Genomic DNA, 25984 nt, shown 5'->3' on the forward strand with positions numbered 1-25984 from the left:
GGATGGTGCACCTGAGCAATGAGAAATGGTACTAAGGCCAGACAACAGCTACCATATTGGCCCAAATATAAGCTGCACCCGCAAATAAGCCGCACCTTTACAATTCGGAGGGGGGGAGAGAAAAAAATACAATACCCGAAGGCGCTCCCTTAAAATTCCGCAGGCAATCACATCGGTAAATGGCAAATGTATAAGAAAATCCTATGGGTACTAAAGAGGACCCGCAGTATGTCCCTCGGGTAGGACAGGTGCCGCTTCACCACGCTCCTGGTGCCGCTTGCCACGCTCCTGGCTGCATGCTGGGCAGGGGGAGCCATGCAGCGTTGCTGGTGGATTTCCCCCTTCCCAACCTGGGGAGAAAGGACTAGCGACTGCATGCAGGGTGGGTGCAGCTTCCCCACGCTCCTGGCAGTTTACCCGCATTCTGGGCAAGGGTGGGGGGCGCTGCATTGCTGGTGGCTTCCTCCTTCCTGGCCTTGGGGGAGAGGACGGAGGACTATACGTGGGGCAAGCGCCGCTTTCCCATGCTCCTAGTGTGTTTGACTTGTGCTCCTGGCTGCATACTGGGAAGGGGGGGAGCCTTCCCCCTTCCCTGCTTCCTCCCTTTCCCAGCTGGAGGGGGAAGGGCGGGGAAGCTGTGGGCAGGGACTGCTTCCCCGCATTCCTGGCAGCATCACGGGCTGAGGGGAAACCGTGCCACGGTGCCGGCGGTCTTCCCCCTCCCCCACGTTCTTTCCTAACCAGCTTTGGGGGAGGCTGGGGAAGCTGTGGACGAGACGGGACGGGAGCGATATCGTAAAAGCCCATTTTCATGGTCAGAATTTAGAAAAAAAAGTGTGGCTTATATTTGGACCAATACAGTATCTACAATGCCAAAGATGCCCTAAGTAAAACAGCCACTACTTGAGGCTCTTTCAGGGGAAAATGAACACAGAGACTCTGAGTGCATGCTCCTCAAGTTCAAAGAGGAGACAACAACGGAGGGAAGGCAAGTTAGGCCTCGATACTCAAACTGTCCATGACAGGTTACCAAACCTACTGCTTACAGAGAATCTTACCAGCAACAAAAAGGAGCTCTTGGAGAGGTCTGGCAATGCTAATATTAGGGAAATATGTTCAATGAGTATTGTGTTGAGTCCAGGTGGTGAGGGGTGGGCATCAAAGGTCTCAGTGGGCTGGGGTACTTTTTCCCAAAGGAAATCTATCTCTGCACAGAAGCCACTGAACAGCCAACAGAATAAGCCTCTGTGGTTTGTGGGATTGGGGCGAACAAAGAGCATTTAACAAAAGGTAACTGTTTACTACAGTAAGCACATAACCACATGGTTCCCTGTACTGTCCATGCAGAGTAGAAAGAATTTTACCATTCCCTTGCTCCCCTGGATTTCTGATTGTGTAAAGTTCTCCTCAGTAGTGGGTAGATAATAAAACAGTGTTACAGATAATCAACTACAGTGGTACCTCTGGTTAAGAACTTAATTCGTTCCAGAGGTCCGTTCTTAACCTGAAACTATTCTTAACCTGAGGTACCAGTTTAGCTAATGGGGCCTCCCGCTGCTGCTGCGCCGCGATTTCTGTTCTCATCCTCAAGTAAAGTTCTTAACCCGATGTACTACTTCCAGGTTAGCAGAGTCTGTAAACTAAAGCGTTTGTAACCCAAAACGTTTGTAACCCAAGGTACCATTGTACCAATGTGGGTCAGTGTGAATGAGGGCTTGTTAACACCAGGAACTAGTCAATTGCCTGGTAAGCTGTGATAAGGAGGCATCACCGTCATGAAAGTAGGCATGGAAATATTTATAAATTGGAAGTGAACAAATTGTCTCTCCACCTTCCTCACTTCTGATTCACTGCAAATGACAGTATATGTGTACATGTGGGCACGAAGGTTAGTGCAATTTTGAAGTCTCGTAATGTTAGTGGTCTTTCTAGCAAATTGGCTGTGTCCAGCAAGAGATAAGCTCTGAACAGATGGGAGATTTCCATAGCAAACAAATACGCTAATATTTATATCCTGCCTGACAACAGTTTCCAAGATGGCTGAAAACTAGTGGAAATTAATATAGAAAATGTAAGATTCTTTTAAAAATACAGTTGTGAGTCATGGAAGGCTTTAAAACAGGGGTGGCTCTCCAGATGTTGCTGGACTCCAATCCCCATCAGCCAGCATGTCCAGCGGTCAAGGATGAGGGGACTTTTGGTACAACAACACCTGGAGGGCTATTTCTGCTTTAATGGAACAGTTACAGAAAATGTTCACTCTTCAGGTCTAAGATATTATCACTGCCAATGTTATAGCTATTTAGCTTAGGAAAATAGTTTACTTTTCAAGAGGAGTGGAAAATTTAACAAGATAGTGTTTTTATAGTATTTGAGAAACTAGAAAGTAGCAGCTCTGAAAGAAGTATCCTCCACACAACGAACATTGTAAGCGGATGTAACATTCAAAATGCATTGAGTTTCTAGTCCTCAATCAAACCTGTTCTTCTACAGCAAAACACTGCATGCTGAAAAATTAGTTTGCTTACTGGATCAACAGCAAAGTTTAGCCAATACAATGAAGTAAGTTCAAATCTTTTATCAAGTTTCTCAATGCAAATGGTTAACAAATATTACAAAACCATTTGGAGGGCTACTTCAGAAGAGGACAAAAGGTTTAGGAGAAAACAGTACCCACATAAGGCACTGTCAGCAAACAGAAACATTGGTAGTACATATCAGAGAGTGAAGGCCAAAGACTTACTCAGAAGTTATCTATTGGTAGTAAACATGACAGAACAAGTTCAATTAAAAACGACTATAAGTCAGAAATTTGGAGATAATGTTGTTTGCTTACCTACAAGCAGCATTAGGGTTAGCATTTCTTGAGAGAAGCAGTTCTACACACTTTAAAATCTGCTCTTCTGAAGTATGTGCTGTACATGCAGCCATCAATACTGTATATTGATCTAAATGAAAATTATACAAATAACCAATGATTTCTATAATAAAACACAATAACCAGACATCGTAAAAAATAAGTGTACAAAGACCAATGCTCGTTACAAGCACAATATACAGAAAGCATCAACTGCATTTAATTGGAAATGGAGAATTCATAACACTAAATTTGTTTAAATTTCAAGGGAAATTTCCTACTGGTCTCAATTTGAAATTTAAAGTGTAAACTTTAAATGCATATTTAAACTCAACTACAGGTTGCTAGATTTAATACTTATTTAAAAGTATGTTCTTTTATTGTACCTGAACAACCATAAATATGTTAAAATACTCCATATAGTTTTTTGTCCTTGTGTTTACAACCAGTTTTGGATAAAATCAGATTTATAGCTTAGAGGATACTCCATTATATGGTACTTGTGAGATAAGCAGGTAGCATCAGTGTCGAGAGGTGCCTCTTTCCAGCTTTGGCTGGTTTTTCAACACCCCTTCCTAATGAAATGAAATGCTAACCATGGGCATGAATGCCCATGTGACCTCAAGCTAGTGAAGACATGGCTGTTTAAAATGACCTTCAGCTGAATATTTCCTGTTATTTTAAGCTTAGATTCTAATGACTGTTTGATAATTATTGTGATCCTGGTTTTTATACTAATATTTGGATTGAAAATTTAGCTGCCAATTGCTATTAATTAAACTGTTATATCCAGAGACTACACTGTCCCTTCAGCTCTCTGCATTCCACCAGGTTTCCATTGTGCCCACTATATCCATGCTCTCCTTTACAACCAAGCACTCAAACTTTCCCATCTCAGTTCAGACACTTCTAGTATTACCATATAAAACCTATACACTTGTGTCTTTTTCCAAATATTTCTGATATGTGTGTTTTTAAGTTACAGCACTCCAGACTCCTTGAACTGCTGTCATTTTCAATGCCTACTTCTGCCCCTTCCCCATTTGGGCAGTCAAACTTTTTCACCCTCATCCCATATTGGAACTAGATTCCCTCCTTCCCTGAAATATAATACAATTTTATTATTTGTACACCGCTCATCTGACTGGGTTTCCAGTCTCATTCACCATGACAGTGGAGGAAGTGTCAACCCTGGGAGTGGGATATCACTATCATGTCTCTGAAGGCCTCATCCACCAACCTCTGCCTTTGGCCTCAAAAGAACAAAAAACGAGGCACTCATTGTACCGAGCACACACCCAGAGTTTCTGTCCGGCAGACAAATAGTCATACATGTAACATTCTGTACAATACACTGGATAGCCCCCACACTCCTGCTGGATTTCCACCTGCAAACCTTAAGTCCTAAAACAAATGCTTAGAAGAATAGCTGATTTACTAAGGCTTACCCTTATCAAAGCTTGCATTTGAACCTCTGTTCAGAAGGATTTGCATGAGTTCCACATTTGAGACACTTGCAGCATACATCAGAGGAGTCCATCCAAACTTAAAAGTAGAATCCACACTTACACCTGCAATGATTTTATATATGCAAGAGTATACACAGTTAATAAAAGAGAGACTCATACATTGTACTACTCTCTTCAGAGACTTTAGATACAAATTCCAGAGCTCGGCAAAAGTTATCTAGCCATTCAGTATGCAGTCTTTAGCTGCAGAGATCAATGGCAGTAGAGGTGGTTGAAATACCTGTTGGAGCAGGGAAACTACTCTGAAGAATATCTGGCCCCAATATTTTGCCTTTCCTAATACTATTATCAAGAAGGCTGGGGAAAAGGCTTTATGTATTAGAACCTGTGCCCTCTCTCACATTTTGCTGGACTACAACTCTCTTCAACCCTAACTACTAGCAATGCTGGCTAGGGTTGGTGGGACCTGGAGAACAACAACTGGAGGGCTACAGGTTCCCCATCCTTGTTATGCATCATTATCTACTCCACTGTCTCAGAACTCTACCCTTTGCCCAGAGCAATAGCAGCAAGTACACCTGACAAAAGCTCAGGTGAGAGTGCCCCCAGGATCTTACCTTACCCATCTCCGCTATTGCAAGTATGAAAACAAAGTCACATTTTTATATCACTGGCAGCACTTGGTATTCTAGATCTCTCAAGGTGTTATTAAAATTCAACTCATCAGATTACATTGCCTGGCACAATAGAATTTGAGACATTGTCTGGATTCTGCCACCAGCCAGGTGGTCTGTGCAGCACATCCTGTCTCCTACGAGGATCACCATGGTAAGGGGGAGATCATTCTGGCTGCACCAATCAGCTAATGTAGAAGAACCTGCTCCAATGCTAGCTTTCTTCCATCCATTCCTTTTTGTATTGTGCATTTACACTGTGACTGTGGAAGCAGACAATCTCTTATTTTTTATTTACTCATTTATAATCACTTAGAAAATTACAGATACTTTATAAATGTTAAATACTAATTACCTGCAAGAACCAGCAAAAATAACACTTTAGCCATGTGGAATCCTCCACATACAACTTAACAAAAAATAATCTTTAAATCACTTTTACTAAGGGGTTTAGGTACAGAGATATATAGCTATTTTCTCTAGCTCATCCTTGTATCTCTATTCTAATTCCATGAAGGTGAGCACAAGGGCAGCAGGTGACAGACCCTGTCTCTCCTCATCAAACCTCCCTGGTTTCCAGGATGACCATGCAAGAAGCAATATGCCCACCTCCATGGCTAGCACTGAAATGAAGCAGACCAGCAGAGGCAAAACTCTTTTGTCCCTCATCCATCAGCCTACTTAGTAGAACACAATTAGATAGACAGATAAGACAGATAAATCATGGAAGCAACTTTTCTAGTTTGATATACAAGGTGATTCTAAACCAGCTTTCTTCAACCTTTGGTCCCCAGATGTTGTTAGACTACAATTCCTATCAACCCTGACCATTGTTGCTCAGTCAGTTGGGAATAACAGGCACTGTTCTTTGATAACATCTGAGGACCAACAGCTGAAGAACTTCAGCTTTTTCAGACCAGAGACCCACCTGTAACCCAATGTGCATTTGGGGATTTGTTTGGTGGCAGTGCTGCTTCTGTGATTCACATTAGGTCAGGCTAAGGCCCAGTACTGGGTCTTGACCCACTAGTTGAGGACTAGTGCCCTAGGCCACTTGCACATAGTCATATGCACTCATATTTCACAATCATTTGGAAAATCACTAGAAAGTTGCTGAGCTCCTTGAGAACCTTTGCTCTCTTCATGTTATTTCTACAAGCTAGTAGAAATAATAGTAGTGTTCCAAAATGTACCAGCATCTTTTGTTTGACTAGCTAGGCTTTGACGCCATGAAGAAAATGGTCCACAAATAAAGCTTGAAGTCAGCATAGAAGAGGAGAAAGTTACGTAATCACTTTATCTTCTCTTATTGGACTAAGAGTATTTATTGGCTGAGAAGTCATTACTTACAGGAAAGCTGCTATTTTTATGGATAGAAAGCTCTCAAGTTGAAAAGGTGAAGTAATACCTTAGGAGATTAAGATAAAGTTCCATGAAAAAACTCTTATCTTAGAATATTTCAACATTTTTGACACTTGGGAAAAAGTATAATAACAGGTCAATACATCATTCCTAACTTATGTTGCAATACCCCAGAATTACTGGATTCAGTCATTAGCAATCCAGAATTACGAAGACTTCTCAGCATTTGCTGGTGTGTTAATTTCTACAATGTAATCTTGATTCACAATGAATAAAACTCACATTGCCATATCAACAGCAATCATGCCCCAATATTTTTTTTAATTTCTGTGGGGCTTTTTCCTCAAAAACCAAGTAACCTTACTTTTACAGTCCAGTCCTATTCAGAAATAAGTCCCAGGTAAGCAGGCACAAAGAGAAAGAAACTGACTACATTTTGAAAATGTATTTAAATATATGAGTAGCAGTAATAACATTTTTGGAAATTCTATAAATCTATCTAACCATCTTTACTACAGTTTCTCATAATTCTAGTTTGTATAAAGTAGTGTCCCAGAGATGGAACACCACTTGGCTATCACAATGACTATCACATTTATGCAGAAAACTGCATGTACCCTGCTAGATCAATAAGTATGTATGTCTATTTCACCACACATAATGGAAATCCATTGCCACCTGTAGCATACTAATGTGCGTGCCCATGGCACATAGACAAAGCACTCAGCACTTGAAACACGTTCAGTAATGTCAAATGACTTTTTTTTTAAAGTATTTCCTGAAGTTAGGTTATTTTAATCTGATAGCTCAAAATTAATTTTCGTGGCAGGAGTGGGGAACTGAATCTGTCAATGGGACAGAGCATTCAATTCCACACACGTGGGCCAGAATTGATGAGTGGAATTGCCCACCTGCCAATCACCAGACATCACAGTGATGCCAGGTGGCCCTTTTCTACCTGCACAATTCGAAACCAAACTGTGCAGAAGATGTGCCAACTGTCAGCCAATAGGCAGGCCTTGTGGAACGCTTTGCAAATGATTGCCAGGTGCCTCCAAACCACCTTTAATCAAATCTTTACCCGCTCCACACCTGACATCATATATAATGGACAGGTGGGCATAGCTTGACCAAAATGGCCTCATGGCTCAAATAAAGAGGCCTGGTGAGCTTAAGGCTAGAGGTTCTCCACCCTCTTACAGCTTCCATTCCCACTATAATATCTGGACTTCATATTTCAAAATCTCTGTTAATTAAATAGCTAAGTCTAAATTTTTCAAATCATTTGCTTTAACAATATTTTCTAAAGTGCTGTATTATGAACATAGCTGGAACCTTCAACATGTAAACAAGCAAATCCAATAACTTTCAGCCATTGGTCAAGAAATTTGTTCTAGTTCCAATCCATAAAGCATCAGGTGAGCTACACGTGCAGCGAAAAGTTTCCACATTCCTGCTTTTGACAGCAGCCTGCCATGATGGCCAACAGGCTACCAATAAAAGTCAAGAGACTATGAGAAGCAGCAGAACTCAAGAGGAATTGCTCTTGGTTAAAAGAAAGGCGAGCAACTCCAGTGCACATTTGCAAGACCTTACATTTGCTCAAAGGAGCTCATAAGATTCCTCTACATACCTATGTGAAGAATAAAGATTTACCTTATAGTAAAAATAACTTCTCAGAAAACCTTTCAAAATCTATTTTATATACACACATCAAATTAAAACAGACAATATATTAATCTTACCTGAATTTAAAAGCTCTTCAATAGCAGGCAAGTTTCCAGCCAGCAATGCTTTCTTCAATGCTTCATCTTTGTCATTTGACTGCAACAGGTCATCCAGTTGCTAAACAGGAAAATTACTACATTGGTTTAGTGATTAAATATTTAGTTATTTTACACTTATATTCAACCTTTTTTCCAAAGTTCTCCCTACAACAAGTTCAAGGCTACACACAATATTTATTAAATTTCTATATAGTGGATGCTCGGGTTGTGAACATGATCAGTGCGGGATGCACGTTTGCAACCCGTAGCATTCGCAACCCACAGTGGAGTGTCTGCGCATGCACAAAGTGCGATTTGGCGCCTCTGCGCATGCGTGACCGCTGAAACCCGGAAGTGACCTGTTCCGGTACTTCCGGGTTTCTGCAGGTGCGTAACCCAAAAAAAACACAACCTGAAGTGGCTATAACCCGAGGTATGACTGTACTGCCCTTCATTTGAGGATAAGAGGGCGGTTTACAATACATTCTCCCTACTACTACCATTTTATTCTCACAGTCCACCTTGGAGGCTTATTAAATGGAATTACGTGACACATCAGAAGCAAATGTGAAAAATGTAAAGTGCACCCACCCTGTTGAATTGTGTCACAGCATCCATTCCCACTTTTCTTGCCAACTGTACAGTCATACCTCGGGTTGAAGTTGCTTCAGGTTGAGCGTTTTCGGGTTGCGCTCCACGGCGACCCAGAAGTAACAGAACGCATTACTTCCGGGTTTCGCCTCTCGCACATACGCTCAAAATGACGTCACGCGCATGCGCAGAAGCAACGAATCGCAACCTGCGCATGTTGCGTTTGCTTCAGGATGCGAACGGGGCTCCAGAATGGATCCCATTCGTATCCAAAGGTACCACTGTACTATATTCTGTGACTCTTGGTTTACGATTCCTCTATTCTTATAATTTGAAAATCCAATAAATATGACTTTTTTTCTTTCTCTTTTGTAAAGCACACCTGGCTCTACTCCAAATTTCAAAGAGCAGCACACTACACCTTGGAGGCTTATTAAGTGAAGCAAATAAATGAGAAATATAAAGAGCACTCTGTTGAGTGTGTTGTGGCACCCATTTGCCCACTCTTCTCGACAGCTGTCTTCTGTTTCTCTTGCTTTATGATTCCTATATTGTAGCCCATGGGCATAGATGGGATTTTGGTGGGGGGCAGCAAAAAGTTGTGGGAGGTCCCATTTAAAAAGTTTTTTTGGAGGGTCACGGATATTTCCTTTAATATGTAAAACCAAAAACCAAAGACTTTGGTGGGGGCGGGGCAGGCTTTATTATTTTATTATTATTTATTTATTGAATTTATACACTGCCTTATACCAGAAAGTCTCTGCTGAGGGGGCAGGGACAGAACCTCAGCTTGTTAAGTGTTTCTATTGCTTTTTAATACTTTTGGAGGATTTATCGGGCGACGCCCATGTTCTAGCCTCTGTTACTTCTATTTTGAAAATCCAATAAAACCAATTTTTTAAAAAATGTAATATCCACCTGGCCCTATCTACTCCGAATTGCAACTGCTTGTGACACCCCCCCCCAAAAAAAATAACACCATGGCAAACTCTGGGCACTCAAAATAGATGCCCTCGGCGGTGGAACTCTCCACACAACCTACCTCACGGGGCTCTTGTGCGAGTTACAAAGGGGGGCAAAAGAAAAGGGCTCTGCCTCGAGCGCTTCAGGTCATAAAACACCTGAATATAATAAAATGACTGTAAGAGGGACGCAAGGGAACCGACCCCAAAGGGCCTTCTGAGTTGGAAATTGTGCCTCCTGGAAGCGCCTCAGGCCCAGGCCTTCCTTACGTGCTTCTGAGGCGTCGCCTCGACGGACCCGACGACCCAGCCGTCGTCGTCGCTCTCGCTGCTCTCTTCTCCGGCTGGCACCGCGAGGGAGAAAGCGCCGCTAGCCATCCTTCCTCCGCCGCCTCCTCTCACTCGACGGCGACCGCGCCGTTAAAAAATAATGCAGGTTTCTGTTTTTCAAATCCCCACGCCACCCTCTAACGCGCAGGCGCAGAAGGACGGGGACGCGGGGCGAGGCCGCCAACCGCATATGAAAGCGGGAAAGTTGAAACGCCCAGAGAGCACGCGGGACGGTTGGCGCAGTCCATCTTCGAGGAGGGGGGGGGGTTGCCTCCTGTTGAAATGGTGAATTTATTCTAGTATGTTAAAGTACTAAACGCCCCTGGGTGGTTGTTCAAGTGGTACATCAAGGTTGTTGTTGTTGTTTTTGCGGGGGGGGGGTGGAGTGGCTAGAACCCAGCACCAGGTTTTTGTGGTAAAATTATTATTATTATTATTATTCATTTGGTTTTACCCCACCTTTTCCCCTTATGGGACTCAAGGCGGCTTATAGATTAAAAAAAACACAAGAATCACAACACATGGGGGGGGGGACATATAAACCATTAAAAACAATGAAACATGAACAGAATTAAAACTATGTACATATAAAAAAGCAATGAGCTACTGTCCTGATGGGGTGCAAGCTGTGAAATGAATACCTGCATGAGTTGTCCTAGAATCTATTAGTGAATTTATCCTTCATAGTAACTGGAGTATTGCTGTTTTGTTTTTGTTTTGTGTTTTTTTACTGTGTGAACAGTAAAAGTAATTAACTGCCATTGGGGTTCAGTGGGGTATAGCCTTTTTTTAAAAAAAATGTTTTATTAAATTTTCCATTTTAACAATCCAATCAAATCACATTAAATATTCCGAATTATACGGATATAGCCTTTAACTGTGCTTACCTGGGAGTAAGCCTCATTGAATTACATGGGACTTTCTTCCAAGTAGGCAAGGTTAGCATTGCAGCATGTGTTGTAAGCTTGGGTAGAACTGTTAAGGACTGGAAGTTTCTTTCAGACTTTTCATATGAAAGAGGATATGAACTTGAAATAGCAGGATTTGAAGATTGAAAAAATACTGGTTTATAGAATGGTTGGATTTTAAGGAATGAATATCACATGTAGCTGCAGGACAGAGAGATGGAAGCCCTTTTATCCTTTTCTATCTTTAGTTTTTTCTTTTTCTCTTTCTTTGGGTCTCTCCTTTTCTTGTCTTTTCTTCTTTCTGAATTTGTTCTTTTTTAGACTAAATAGTTGCTTTAGTATATTATAAAAATATACTTTGTCATGGGTATTGTATTTTATATATCTATGAATAAGTATCAATAAATAAGGTAATGAAAAAGGAAGCAAGTGCTACTGAACAATGTGGGACTTACTTTTAAGTCATGAAAATTAGCTAGGACCCATGAAAATTAGCTAGGAGTGCCTGAAGTTCCTTCTTATTTCTATGTGGCTGAAATGGCAATCCTATACATGTATACTCAGTAGGTCCTTATATGAAGTTTTAAAACACACACACAGACACACACCCCAAAGCAGTTTTATAGAGCCCCCCTGACCCGCTACCAGCTCACAGAAGCCAGTGGCAGGATGGGGGCTGTGTTAAAGTGCTCCCCCTCCCCAGCCGAGATAGTCCCAGCACCGCTCCTGCTTGCACAAGAGTAGAAGCAGGAGCAGGGCTGCTCAGCTGGGAAGCCAAAGCCCTCCCTTCCCAGCTGAGACAACCCCACAGGTAGGAGCATGAAAATAGGAGCGGAATTGGGGCCGCTCAGCTGTCCCAAGTCTTCTTCTTCTCAGTTCATCTTTATCTGCAAGACTTCATATTGGCCAGTAATATTGGGGGGGGGGGGGAAGAGACATGAAATGCACTGCCTTTGATATATGGCTATGGTTTTTGTGCATTCAAAGCGTACGATAGCATGTTTCAAAATGTTCAGCTCGCTACTCTTAACATGGATAAAAGGGGAAAGATGCATACTGGGTGTAGTATGCAAGATGAATTCATCATGTCTATTTGCAGAGAGGCATTAAAATATTTGCATTATTTTCTTGTTTCTGAAATAAAACTATCAGCTCTGCTATTCCCTATCCTTGTACTGTTCATAATGAGCCCTGCAGTGATTTTCACCCCTGCATAGTAGCAACTAATTTAGAACATGCTAATAGGTATGAACAGTTCCAATTGTTCCTTTAGCACTTGCAGAGGAAGATGTAAATAAACATTAAAAACAAAAACAAAACACCAAACAGCTTCCAGTGCTAGTTAGATCCAAAGCAGGAATTCACCTTGAAGGTACAAATGACATTTTTATCCTTTCACAGCATTTCTGCCAGGTGCAGAAATAGAATCATAGAACTGTAGAGCTGGAAGGGACTAGAAGGATGATTTAGTCCAGCCCCCTGCAATGCAGGAATCTTTTGTCCAGTGTGGGGTTCAAACCCACAACCCTGAAATTAAGAACCTCATACCAACTAAGCTACCCCAGCTATAGTCTCTTAAAATGACCCAAAGTAAATTACAGTAAATTTGTACAGTGGTGCCCCGCAAGACGAATGCCTCGCAAGACGGAAAACTCGCTAGACGAAAGAGTTTTCCGTTTTGGAGGTGCTTCGCAAAACGAATTTCCTATGGGCTTGCTTCGTAAGACGAAAATGTCTTGCGAGTCCCTGTGGGTTTTTTCCCCTCCCCCCCTTTTTCTAAGCCACTAAGCCGCTAAAAGCCACTAAACCGCTAATAGTGCTAATCCACTAAGCCGTCAATGGGCTTGCTTCGCAAGACGAAAAAACCGCTAGACGAAGAGAATCGCGGAACGGAGTCTATGATTCTACACCATTTTGGAACCCTGTTACAGTGGTGTAGTGACGTGGGGTTTGTGATTTCAGCTCTCTTGACATATTATGCTGGAGACAGTTCTCTAGTAACACTTCTTTATTAAAGCAACAAGACTGAGACTTGAGGAGGGGAGAGCTACATTTATAGGGACAGGGAACTAGCTAGAAGGGATACATTTTGGAGGGAACAATATCAGGCAATCAGGCAATATCAGTCCTGCCTTTTGGAGGCAACCAATAAGACAGAGGATCCAAATACAGCAGCTTAAATGAACCAATAGTAGCTGTACCCTCTGGAACCAAAAGGCAGTTACTTTATCCTAATGCAATTACAGACAATAATAATACAGATATAAAATCCTTTGACTCAATACACAACACCCCTCCCCCCCCTAGTGAGCACAGCAGACGTAATCCCTCAGGTACTGTGGGGTCCTACAACTTCTACTTGATCTCCTGACAACAGGTGTTGCCGGTTCTGGATTGGGTGTCACCTGTGGTAGGGGGGCTGCTATAGGGGTTTCATCAGGAACAGATGGAGTCCCAGACATCTCAGGGTCCCCTACCTGTACCTCGTCATCCTGAGGACTAGCAGACCCTGGTTCATTTGCTGAAGCCCCTGGTGATTGCACCTCTGGGCCATTTTCAGTCTGGTCTTGTAGCTCTGCGTCGTTAGCCAGGGATGAATTATCAGACTCCTCCCTGCTGAGCGCCCGGCACCTCAGCTGATCTATATGTCTCTTCCAAACTTGCCCATTTTCCAAGGTCACATAATAGGACACAGGTCCACTAGCCCGGGTGACCACACCAGCCACCCACCGCGAACCTCACCCAGACCAGATCTTCAGGGGCGAAATACCTTGTTGTGTCAGTCTCAGCCTGGGGGTTTGCTCTTGAATTACGGTTTGGCATTTTATCCGGGTGGACATAATCCAGCACCGTTACCAATGGGGTACCTGTGCCCCTGAAGGACCAGGTGTGCAGCCTGGGAGTCATTTTGGACTCACAGCTGTCCATGGAGGCACAGGTTAAATCCGTGTCCAGGGCAGCTGTGTACCAGCTCCATCTGGTACGCAGGCTGAGACCCTATCTGCCTGTGGACTGCCTCGCCAGAGTGGTGCATGCTCTGGTTATCTCCCGCTTGGACTACTGCAATGCACTCTACGTGGGGCTACCTTTGAAGGTGACCCGGAAACTACAACTAATCCAGAATGCAGCAGCCAGACTGGTGACAGGGAGCGGCCGCCGAGACCATATAACACCGGTCTTGAAAGACCTACATTGGCTCCCAGTACGTTTCCGAGCACAATTCAAAGTGTTGGTGCTGACCTTTAAAGCCCTAAACGGCCTCGGTCCAGTATACCTGAAGGAGCGTCTCCACCCCCATCGTTCTACCCGGACACTGAGGTCCAGCACCGAGGGCCTTCTGGCGGTTCCCTCACTGCAAGAAGTCGAGTTACAGGGAACCAGGCAGAGGGCCTTCTCGGTAGTGGCGCCCTCCCTGTGGAATGCCCTCCCACCAGATGTCAAAGAGAACAACAACTACCAGACTTTTAGAAGACATCTGAAGGCAGCCCTGTTTAGGGATGCTTTTAATGTTTGATGTATCATAGTATTTTAATATTCTTTTGGAAGCCGCCCAGAGTGGCTGGGGAGGCCCAGCCAGATGGGCGGGGTATAAATAATAAATTATTATTATTATTATTATTATTATTATTATTATTATGGGGCAGCTTTTGTATCCCAAGAATTCAGGGCATTCTTGGCTGATAACTTCATAAGAGGGGTCACATCCGCGCCCTTTCACCCATCCTCCAATGGGCAGGCGGAGTGCATGGTAAGAACAGCCAAAGAATCCATTGCGCGCTTAATGGAGGGTAACTGGTCAGCTCGCATCGCGCGAATGTTATTTTTGCAGCATGCGACGCCGTGTACTGCGACGGGCAAGTCACCAGCTGAGCTGCTCTTGGGTAGAAGATTCAGGACCAGGGAGTCCTCCACACCTGCCCGCCTCCTGTCCCCCAGAAACAGTACTTCTGTCTTGTCAGGATTCAATCTCAATCTGTTAGCCGCCATCCATCCTCCAACCGCCTCCAGACACTCACACAGGACCATCACCGCCTTCACTGGTTCTGATTTGAAAGAGAGGTAGAGCTGGGTATCATCCGCATACTGATGAACACCCAGCCCAAACCCCCTGATGATCTCTCCCAGCGGCTGCATGTAGATGTTGAAAAGCATGGGGGAGAGGACAGAACCCTGAGGCACCCCACAAGTGAGAGCCCAGGGGTCTGAACACTCATCCCCCACCACCACTTTCTGAACACGGCCCAGGAGGAAGGAGCGGAACCACTGTATGACAGTGCCCCCAGCTCCCAGCCCCTCAAGACGGTCCAGAAGGATGTTATGGTCGATGGTATCAAACGCCGCTGAGAGATCCAGCAGAACTAGGAAACAGCTCTCACCTTTGTCCCTAGCCCGCCGGAGATCATCAACCAGTGCGACCAGTGATACAATTGTCTCAGGTAACCCGTGGGTTGCAAACAGCTGCCTCAACACCTTGATTACGGCAGCTGATGCCATGCTAGGGACCATCGCCACTTCTAACCATTTGGAATATGCATCGACGATAACCAAAAAGACCTTCCCCTGGAATGGCCCAGCAAAATCTAAGTGCAGCCAGTTGCAGTGCAACTGCATTTTTCCTTTTTTAGTTGCAACCCCGCCTCCTTGAACTTGAGCAACACTGCACGGACACGCGCAACCAGTTCCTGTGGGTCTTTTCCAGCAATCAAAACGTCATCAAAAAATGGCAAGACCCCCGGCAGACCTCTTAACAGGCGTTCCATGAGCCCTTGAAAAATCCCTGGGGCCACACAAACTCCAAATTGTAATCTGTTAACTCTGAACGCCCCTTTATGTGTGACAATAGTCTGTGCTTCCGCTGATTGTGGGGTTACTGGCAGCTGTTGGTAAGCTTGTGCCAGGTCAATTTTGGCGAACACCTTGCCCCCAGCCAGTTTAGCCAACAGATGTGATACGACTGGAATGGGGTATGAGTTTCCCCTGAGTGCCTTATTGATAGTACATTTGTAATCAGCACAGATCCTGACTTCCCCATTTGCTTTAAGGGGCGTGACGATTGGAGTCTCCCACTTAGCGGAGTCCACGGGTGAGAGAACTCCCTGCTTGACCAATTTATCCAGCTCTGCTTCGATCTTGGGTTGCAGTGCAAATGGCACTCGCCTTGGTTTGAGTCGGATTGGGGCCACCCAGGGTCCAATTCGAAGTCAACTGGGGGCCCTTTATAACAACCCAGTTTTCCATTAAAGAGACCAGCAAATTCTTTGCATAATGCCTCGCTCATCTCAGGGCAGGTTTGGATTGAATTAAGCCCTGATATACTCAGTCCCAGGGCGGGGAACCAGTCAGTGCCCAGGAGACTGGGGCGACTGCCCTTCGCAACCACCAGTTTGAGTACCACCTGTTTGTCCCGGAACTGTACTCTCACGGCAGACATTCCCATGACATGGATGCGGCCCGCTGAGTATGACTGCAAAGTTGCCGGGAAGGGCTCCAGAGGGGGCAACTTACCCCTGGGGAAGAATGTCCTCGCGGTCTGGTCCGACACGATAGTGAATCCAGATCCGGAGTCCACCTCCATGTCGCATAGCTGACCCTCAATCTTCACCTTGACGTGTGCCTTGCCTTGCGCTGGAAACTGCACGACCCTCCCGTTTGATCTCCGTTACGTAGTGGCAGTCCTTTAGAACATGGTTTGCTGTGGGCGATCTGCGATGCTCCAGTCTAGGTGCTCCTGTCGCTCCCAACGCCGCCGATCTACAGACCCTGGCGATGTGACCTGTCTTTCCACACGTCTGGCACATAGCATCCCGGAAACGACAACTCTTCCGCTCATGGTTTCCGCCACAACCAGGGCACCTGCCTGACGCACTGACTCGACCCCACGGACTGGGCTCTGGCTCGGAGTAGCCTCTAGCTCGCCCATGGCATGCGCAACTTCTGTCTGTGGCTTAGGGGTCCTGCAACTGGCATCAAGCTCCTCTCTTTCATAATTCTCTGTGGCGGTGGCCTCCTTCAAGGCTGAAGCAAGGGTAACCTCTTCTTTAGCCACGATGCGTCTTCTGGCTTTCTTGCTGCTCAGACCACCGACAAACTGATCCAGGAGAGTCTCTTCCAGATCTTGGAAGTCGCAGTGCTGAGCGAGCTTCCGCAGTTCAGCTAGAAATGCAGATACAGACTCCCCAGCACGCTGCTGCCTCTTATGAAACTCCATCCGCAGGGCCATCTTGGTCTCAGTAGGCGCTAAATGGCTTGTCTCAGTAGGCGCTAAATGGCTTGTTAGGCAGGCAAGAATATCTTTGAGAGATGTCTCACTTAGCTTCGCTGGGGCAAGCAATGCCTTGGCCAGCTTGAAGGTCTCAGGCCCACAGTAGCTCAGGAATGTGGCCCTTCTTTTGCTGGCATCGGTGATCCCTTGAGCCACTGCGAAGAACTCGAAGCGTTCGACGTAGTCCTCCCACGTGTGGGGCTCTGATGGCTGGAAGGGCTCCAATACCCTTGGACTCTCCATTGTCCTGTGGGCAGGGTCGTCTTCTCAGCTGGCCAGTGAGTCTTGTTCTTAGCTACAATCCGGACTCTGAGGCAGGGCTGCGTTTAACCGCTCCTCAGCATTCCGGATCCCATCCTCGTCGCCAATTGTAGTGACGTGGGGTTTGTGATTTCAGCTCTCTTGACATATTATGCTGGAGACAGTTCTCTAGTAACACAACAAGTGGTACCTCTGGTTACAAATTTAATTCGTTCTGGAGGTCCGTTCTTAACCGGCAACTGTTCTTACCCTGAGGTACCACTTTAGCTAATCGGGCTTCCCGCTGCCACCGCAGCGCCACGACACAATTTCTGTTCTTATCCTGAGGTAAGGTTCTTAACCCGAGGTACTGTTTCCGGGTTAGCAGAGTCTGTAACCCAAAGTGTTTGTAACCCGAGGTGCCACTGTATAATCAGTTGCTGAAATCTGACCATGAAATCATGGCCGTGCATATTCCTCAAGCAGAGGAATTACTACTTCAGCCAGTGGCCTGAAGCTCAGTAGGCAAGTTGTCTCAGAAAGGAATTTTTAGGGCACAGAATCATGCCCTGTACACACCAACACTTCCTTGCTTATTACCTGTATTAATCACTCAATGCTGTGAATTTCTACAATGGTATAAATATTATATTACTATTTACAGTCTTTCTTAAGTACAGAGATGCCAATCTATATATTGACCCAAAAAGAGATTGTATTCTTTAAGAACTTTTAAAACGGTCTACAAATAATTAAACACTCTTTCTTACTGCTTGATACTCTTTGTTGCTCAACTGTGTGGGACAGCGTGCATGTGCCTTTTGTTCAGTCACAAGAGATACCAGTCTTGGATTTTTGCCCTTCCAGCCTCAATAATGTTATTGTTCTAGGATTATTAAATGACACTATGAGATGGAAGAAGTTAAATAAAACTGCCTTTAGAAACATAAACCTTATGAGCTGGCCAGAGGGAGATTCACACACTTTCCACTCCTCCTACCTTTACTTTGGCCCTGAAAGAGGATTGAAAGTTGCTGAGAAATCTTTGCTATCCAGTCAAAACAACAATGGCCTTCTGCAGAGCCAGGCTCCCATGGCTACATTAAGCTGGCCCAAACGGTTGTGGTGTTGGACAAATCTATGCTAACATTTCGGCTACGGACACGGTTGTCTTAGGTCAGTTACCATCTGCCAGACTCATATGTTATCCATATACAAAACGATGGCCTGCCTGTTCAGTTATTGACGGGCTAATAGAATATAGTTTATGCATTGCTTCAGCTAGTAGCAGATTCTTAGGTGCCTTTGTGAATATGGAGCTCTCTCACTCACACAAACACACTGTTCACTTTAACTGCCAAGACAACAAGGGCAGTCCAAAACACTTTGCAGCCTGAGACACAGCACCACCCCAGCAATCAATGTGCATAGCTTCCAAGGACAGCCAAGTTATTTTGGCATATGAGACAGAAGACCTCACAAGCACCTCTCCAATCTACTCTCCAACAATAAAAAGTACAATAAAAATAATAAACCATTTGCTGCCTTTTCATGACACCCATCATGATCTGCTTGAGGTAGGTGCATCTCTCTACCTAATGGTAGATGGTTAGGACCACTGAAACAGATCTAGATCTGTGCTCCAGCCATTGGAGTAAACAGAGGAGCCGGCTTGCAGCATAATCACCTTCGCAAACTTGACTACAAAATATTCATTTCATACTACACTTGCAGATCCAACATCTTTTATTTCCTTTTTTAAAAATAATTTTTATTAAACGGCCAATCAAATCAAATTAATTCACATCACATAAATTCCGAATTACAAAGCCGAATTTTAAATTTTGTTGGGGGGACCCATATTTCAAGATCCGAAGGGGGATTCTGATCATCTTCTTGCTACTGCGTTAATGTCCAAATCAATCCAAATCAGTCCAAACAGAGTTCATAATTCTATCCAGTCTTATCTTGCTGTTTCCACATCACATCTTGTTCATATATTTTCTCTTTTTTCTTTATGATATCTTCTGATAGTCTCCTTAAGCCGATAAACACCAATAATAATCCTGTGTGAATTTTCTGTTCTTCCAATCCTCAAATCGAGATGGTTTCCATATATCATCACCTTCATAGATAACAGCACTCTTTCCATCATTAATTACAGAACTGTCATTCTTAAGTCCCACTGAGGAGTTTCACCCACAATATAAAAACAGCTCTATTTCTCTATTTCTCCTCTCAGACTTAAGTCCTCCGACAGAACTTCCCAATATGGCGACGGCATTTTTAACTGCGTCATTCCAAAGCTCTAATACATTCCACGCTCTTCTTAACAACATCTTTTATTTCCAGATGTTAAGACTAGGGAGGTAGTGTAGGCAGATGTCAATCCATGTTCTTCATTAGTGGCATTGCTTATGTTGGCTAGGAAATAGAGACTCACCATACTTCTCTACATTTCACATTGCGAAAACCAGTCTTAGATTAGCCCTTAGCAAGGGATGCAGCCCCAGGCAGAGATAGCGTCAGGTGGATTCTACAAAAACAGATGTCAATCAAACGGTGAGCAGGTGGCTCAGCTGGCCCTGCAATAAACTGGAAAATAAACCACCTATCCAGCAGCCAGCCAGCATCTCAGTCCATCTGCATTGAACACACATATCACAAAACTGGCACTCCGGGTTCTCTGTACTGAGCCAATCTGGAATGAATTGTATAATGCATGAATGCACCCTATATCTGCCGATTAATTTGCACATGTGACAATAGTACAGCTTTCCACTGCTATTAGCAGAGACACAACCAATAATCATTGTATGCAGAGGCATATTTTCCAGTTTTGAACAAATAAATCCTATGTTTTGGTTGGATCTCCCTAGAATTCTCAAGTGCTGGTTTTATTTTGTTTTTAAGAATTTGACCAAAAAATGTCATGTGGAATTACCCTATCAGTTTTATTTTTGCTGACGGGAGCTATTATCACAGTCCTGTGGTAAAGTGTGCCGTTCCATATGAAAGATAGTGGCCCATGAACTAGCAGTATGTTTTGAATGCTGTATGTTATAGTTGGTACCAACTAATAATCAGGGCTTCAGAGTTACGATGACATTCGCTTGGTCTACACACTGCACACAAAACCTAAGGATGGGTGTAAATACTTAACCTATGAAATATTTATACGTCTTTTTTTTTAAAAAAAAAAAAAGACAGGGACTGTAAAATGAAACAGGAAGTGGGATACATGAGGCCACAGCACTTCTTTTTATTTACCGTAAATTTATTTTTCATGACACTTGCTTAAAAATAATTGTTTAAGTTACCTCTTTATCTTGATTGGTTTGCTTTCATTTGTGAGTGAACAAGGTAAAATCTATACCAGGTTTCTTTTTTCTTCTTTTTTTTGAGATCTGTGAATGGATCTCACAACCTTTGCCTAAAAGCAGCTAAATGCCTACTTCGGAGTAAAGCCCACTGAATACAGTAGGATTTACTTCTGAACAAACATGGATCAATGCTGCAGGAGAGTTAGCCAGTGATTATATGCTTGCTATCTACATAATCACACTCTTTTATTCTGGGTTAATTCACTGGAAATTATCATTAAGCATCCTCTGCTTTTGTACCTATAATCAGCAACAGATGTAAAACACCATCCCATGCCTTAAATTGCATGTTAAAGATCACTTTGAAATTATTAGTTATCTCTCATTGCTGTTTAACTGTCCTTTTCTCTCTCAAAATGAAAGTAATAAAAGTAGTGGAAATTGGTAACATCTGTTTAACGTACGTCCATGGGAATGTTACTTCATTCTTATATCAAGACATGTGTCTCATTTCAAATGAACCTGGTCAGTTTTCCTAGAAAATGTAGACTTGTCTCACTTACATTTTCATGCAGATGAAATTTACATGAGCTCCAGTCTTACTCAGGTAGGCTGCTAATATTCCATTGACTTCAGTGATATTTAAATAGTCATGGTGGTGACATGTGGCCTAACCATTTGATCATTTCCTTAATTGCTACTTTTATATCCCACATGGGCGCCCCTGCCGGAATATTTCTGGTCCCTTCGCCAATTTATTTTCGTCAATGAAATAAAAATAATAAAGTCTGTAGCCTGCTTATACTGTAAACAAGTCTGCAGTATCACCAAACCTAAATTGGAGTGCATATGGGATTTGGAAGCATGGAACAAATGAGTGCAGCCTTTTACTATGTTTTAAATCAGGGTTTCCGAAACTTGGGTCTCCAGCTGTTTTTGGACTGCAACTCCCATCATCCCTAGCTAGCAGAACCAGTGGTCAGGGATGATGGGAGATGCAATCCAAAAACAGCTGGAGACCCAAGTTTGGAAATCCCAAACCCTGTTTTAAGTAACATGCTGTTGTGATCAAGTGGGTAGTTAAAATGGTTTAAGGGAGATGCAATCTACTGTAGGTTAAGGGACCTTTGCAAAGCCCTGTTGCTAGAATGTTAATAAATGAATCCCTTGTACTATAACAGGTTTAAATCAGTATGCTTTCTAAAAGGTAAAAAAGAGATTAAGTAGCATCAGCTTGGCAGGATGGGGTGGGGTGGGGGTCCTAATAAATCTCACAGCAGACATGGAGGGAAAATTCAGCTGTTTCTTTCTTGACAGAGCCCTTACAGAAAATTCCTCTTCTGCAGCTGATAGCTGCTTTGGGAGGAATCTCTAATTGGTGCCAATGGAGACATGGGTATAGTGGGGGGAGCAGGGGGGCAGCTGCTCCCCTATCAATAAAAATAAATAAGAATACATAGCAAACTGAGGTTGTGCCCTCCTAACAAAAGACCTGCCAACAAAAATCCTGGCTACACCCATGAATGGATATTCCTCCCAACAGAATAGTACACTCAGAATAGTTGGCTCTTGATTGCAGCTGGGAGGGAAAGAGTTACATCCTACTAGTTGCCTGCTGTAATAATGATCCTGATAATTATCAGCCCTCCCAGCTGATGCTGTTTGTATTTTTAAAAACCAGCATCTTCAATGCAAAGACACATTTAATGCCATGTCTAGTTTGGCCCTGAGCTACACTAGGAGGCATATATATGCGCCTCTCTGCAGGCTAGAGAGCTACATGCTGAGGAATTAGAACGGCAAATATGTAAAACTAGTTACCCTATTATCCTTTATATGGAGGACAGGTATATAAAATCGGTTCTTTGCAACCTGTCTATCATCTTTCATAGCCTCAGGAAAGGCTTGGCCTGAAGTTCTTTGATGTCATCTGGAATCTTTCCATTTTAAATTAACTTTGGATCGCGACCAAAACGAACGCTGTTTCTGCTGGACTCTTTGAAGGTTTCTTCATAAGCATAGAAAGATGTGGAATTTATCCCAGTGACAACTATAAAGGGAGCCCTTGTAATACACTATACAATAAACCTGTTTGCCCTGTTTCTCTATGGTGACCTTGTTCAAGATTTGGTAGTAAATGTTTTATTCCTAGTTAAAGAAGCATGCGCAAAAAAGTGCAGAGGCCTCAGAGGTGTCCATAAACTTAATAATTAAATCTAGGCCTTTACATTTTCAGAATGTGACTATTAACACCTCCAAGTTCACATTAAAAGCAACAACATTTAGGGCACAATGGGTGACATTGTGTTCTTGCCTACAATCCAAAGAACCGTGTGACTTAACTCCCAATGAGACTTTGGACTTGTGTTTCTTGAACACCCCAATGCTGCATAGAAAGTGTGTGTGAGAGAGAGAGGGGGGGAGGGGGGAATGAGAAATTATGTGTACACCTGAATCTCAGGATTTTGCCAAGAATCTAGACCAGAGATCTACTTTACTGAGTTCAAGGACTTTATATTGGCATTATATAATTTTTTTTATGCAGACCTTTGCATAAACACACTGTAATTGAATGCTTTTAATCATAACTTTTTGCCCTTCCTCAAGGAGGAATTATACTCTGTGTTCCGTGGTACCACGAGTTACAAACACCTCGGGTTACAAGCACTTCGGGTTACAGACTCCGCTAACCCAGAAGTAGTACCTCAGGTTAAGAACTTTATCTCAGGATGAGAACAGAAATTGCATGCTGGCGGCAGCGGGAGGCCCCATTAGCTAAAGTGGTACCTCAGGTTAAGAATGGTTTCAGGTTAAGAACGGACCTCCGGAATGAATTAAGTACGTAACTAGAGGTACCACTGTATGTTTGAATACAATGAGTGTGTTCCTTTTTTAAAACAGTATGAGGGAAAAACATTTAAAATCTGACAATAAAATAAATTAACAGCTGGTTGTGTGTGTGTGTGTGTGTGTGTATTTTAGGACAAGTGACCTTGACTTTAATGGCACATAGTTCCATATAGAATAGATTTTGACATTAACTATCAATGACGTGCACTCACTTATTTCAAGGTTGTGGGTTCAACCCCCACGTTGGGCAAAAGATTCCCGCATTTCAGGGGGTTGTACAAGATTACCCTTGTGGTCCCTTCCAGATCTACAATTATATGAAATGATTTCGGTGGTAAGCCCCACTTTCCTTATCAACTCTAAATTGGAAGGATCTCCCTTCATTGCTTTTCCAAGCATCTAGTGCAAGGTAAAAGATATCCGATTGCTCTAAACCTCTCTGAAGTCAGTATGATGTACTGGAGAACGACCACTCTTCTACAAGTTCTGGAGAAGGATGGGGGAACCTAATAATAGGGCCCTGCGGGACCTGACATCTTTCCGCAGGGCCTGCAAGACAGAGTTGTTCCACCAGGCCTTTGGTCAGGGCGCAGCCTGACTCCCTCCTCTGGCAACCTGCACAGAATTTTGCTTAATCGGTTGCCATTAATTTGATTTTAATTAATTTTTATAATGAAATATTTTTAGAATGTGTGATTATTTGATTGTTTGATTATTTGATTGTTGTTAGCTGCCCTGAGCCCGGCTTCGGCTGGGGAGGGCGGGATATAAATAAAATTTATTAATAATAATAATAATAATAATAATAATAATAATAATAATAATTTTAAGTGCTTGCCAATGGCAAGCCAGAAGTGAATTTGTATTTCTGGATTCTTGTCTGATAACATATAGACTCTGTTAATAAACCATTCATCCCAGTGAATGCATGGATGGAGCCCTGTACATTCCAAGGGTGCGCAAAGCTGCAAAGCATTTTAAAGATCTAGATCTTTAATCTTTTGATTCAGCTGTTAAACAAATGACAGTTGTCTCTCCCATATCCATGAATCCTGATGATCACTTGTATAAACAATGTCAATTGGCAGTAGCAAATATATTTCTAAGCAAATGTGACTTTCGTTTCCAGGATGAGTGTTGATAGTTGTGTACCACCATCAATTATCTTAATCTTGTAATTTCAAAGTAAACAAATCTGCTATAGAAAACCTAAAGCCTTGAGATAGAAAAAACTTCAGGCTCCTTATGTCTGTTGATCTCCTGTTGTCCAATGTCACTGTGTGCTTTTAGCAAAGCCCCTGGTTTTGACACAAGGTGTGCAGAGCACTTTAGAAGGTGACACAGGATTAGCTATTTCAATTCATGTTGTAGTTGATCTTTGATGATCTGGATCTCCCCGAGATGCCACAGTTTTCTCTTTGTTAAACTCAATTGGTATTCTGCTAATTTATCGGAAAAGGTCAGCCCTGCATTTCCTGTGAAGTAATTAAGAGTTTTTGCACTGGCTTAAAGATTTTGCTAGTTTATCATTTATCAAACCACTCAGATTAGGGATTTGTATGAAGTAGAAGTGGCCAATCAGTGACTAAAGTACCGGTAAATTGTCAATGGAGAAAAGATGCCTGATATCATTTAGAGAAAAAACTTGTCACTTTGGGGTAACTAATCCTATAAAATTAAAAAAAAATGGGTATCACATACCAGGTAGACAGAGCACAACACTCTATCCTGGATTTCAGGAGCCCTTGGGGCTATCTCTCCAGACCACAACCCTCCCTAGTCTTGCTTCATATCTAAGTGTTTTTGCCTGCCTGGAATGTTTCCCTGAATTCTGATAAATGACTCTTCTTGCTAGTCTCTATGGAAGACAGAGAAGGGTAGAAACTAGCCTACTGCACAAGGGTAAAATATTGTTATGTTGTTGTTGTTTAGTCATTTAGTCATGTCCGACTCTTCGTGACCCCATGGACCAGAGCACGCCAGGCACTTCTGTCTTCCACTGCCTCCGGCAGTTTGGTCAAACTCATGCTGGTAGCTTCGAGAACACTATCCAACCATCGCGTCCTCTGTCATCCCCTTCTCCTTGTGCCCTCCATCTTTCCCAACATCAGGGTCTTTTCCAGGGAGTCTTCTCTTCTCATGAGGTGGCCAAAGTATTGGAGCCTCAGCTTCATGATCTGTCCTTCCAGTGAGCACTCAGGGCCGATTTCCTTAAGAATGGATAGGTTTGTTCTTCTTGCAGTCCATGGGACTCTCAAGAGTCTCCTCCAGCACCATAATTCAAATATTGTTATACACCACCTCAATCTCTGAGCAGTGCGAGATCCCAAGGCTTCAAGGTGCTTGCCCAGGGTTTGCGTTTTCCTCTGGACAATGAAGCACAGCAGAGA

General features: G+C 43.3%; 1 protein-coding gene across 1 annotated transcript; it reads right to left on the reverse strand.

The window, feature by feature from the left end:
• Positions 1 to 2816: 2816 nt before the first annotated feature.
• Positions 2817 to 10260, reverse strand: LOC309350848 (ankyrin repeat, SAM and basic leucine zipper domain-containing protein 1-like). Its single transcript, XM_081878145.1, has 4 exons — positions 9952 to 10260; positions 8108 to 8207; positions 4306 to 4428; positions 2817 to 2948 (listed from the first exon to the last, which is right to left on the reverse strand). Exons 1-4 carry the CDS (start codon positions 10057 to 10059, stop codon positions 2833 to 2835), a joined length of 447 nt encoding a protein of 148 aa, XP_081734271.1. The 5' UTR covers positions 10060 to 10260; the 3' UTR covers positions 2817 to 2832.
• Positions 10261 to 25984: the final 15724 nt, after the last annotated feature.

Source organism: Podarcis erhardii (assembly GCF_964252035.2).
Source record: "Podarcis erhardii genome assembly, chromosome: 10".
Classification (NCBI taxonomy): Eukaryota; Metazoa; Chordata; class Lepidosauria; order Squamata; family Lacertidae; genus Podarcis; species Podarcis erhardii.

Excerpts from the sequence above, each read along its gene's own strand:
- LOC309350848 (XM_081878145.1), bottom strand. The coding sequence starts at position 10,059 with ATGGCTAGCGGCGCTTTCTCCCTCGCGGTGCCAGCCGGAGAAGAGAGC. Across the intron at positions 4,429-8,107 it reads TGAAGAGCTTTTAAATTCAG|GTGTAAGTGTGGATTCTACT; the intron begins GTAAGATTAATA and ends AAATCATTGCAG. Across the intron at positions 2,949-4,305 it reads AAATGCAAGCTTTGATAAGG|ATCAATATACAGTATTGATG; the intron begins GTAAGCCTTAGT and ends ATTTTCATTTAG.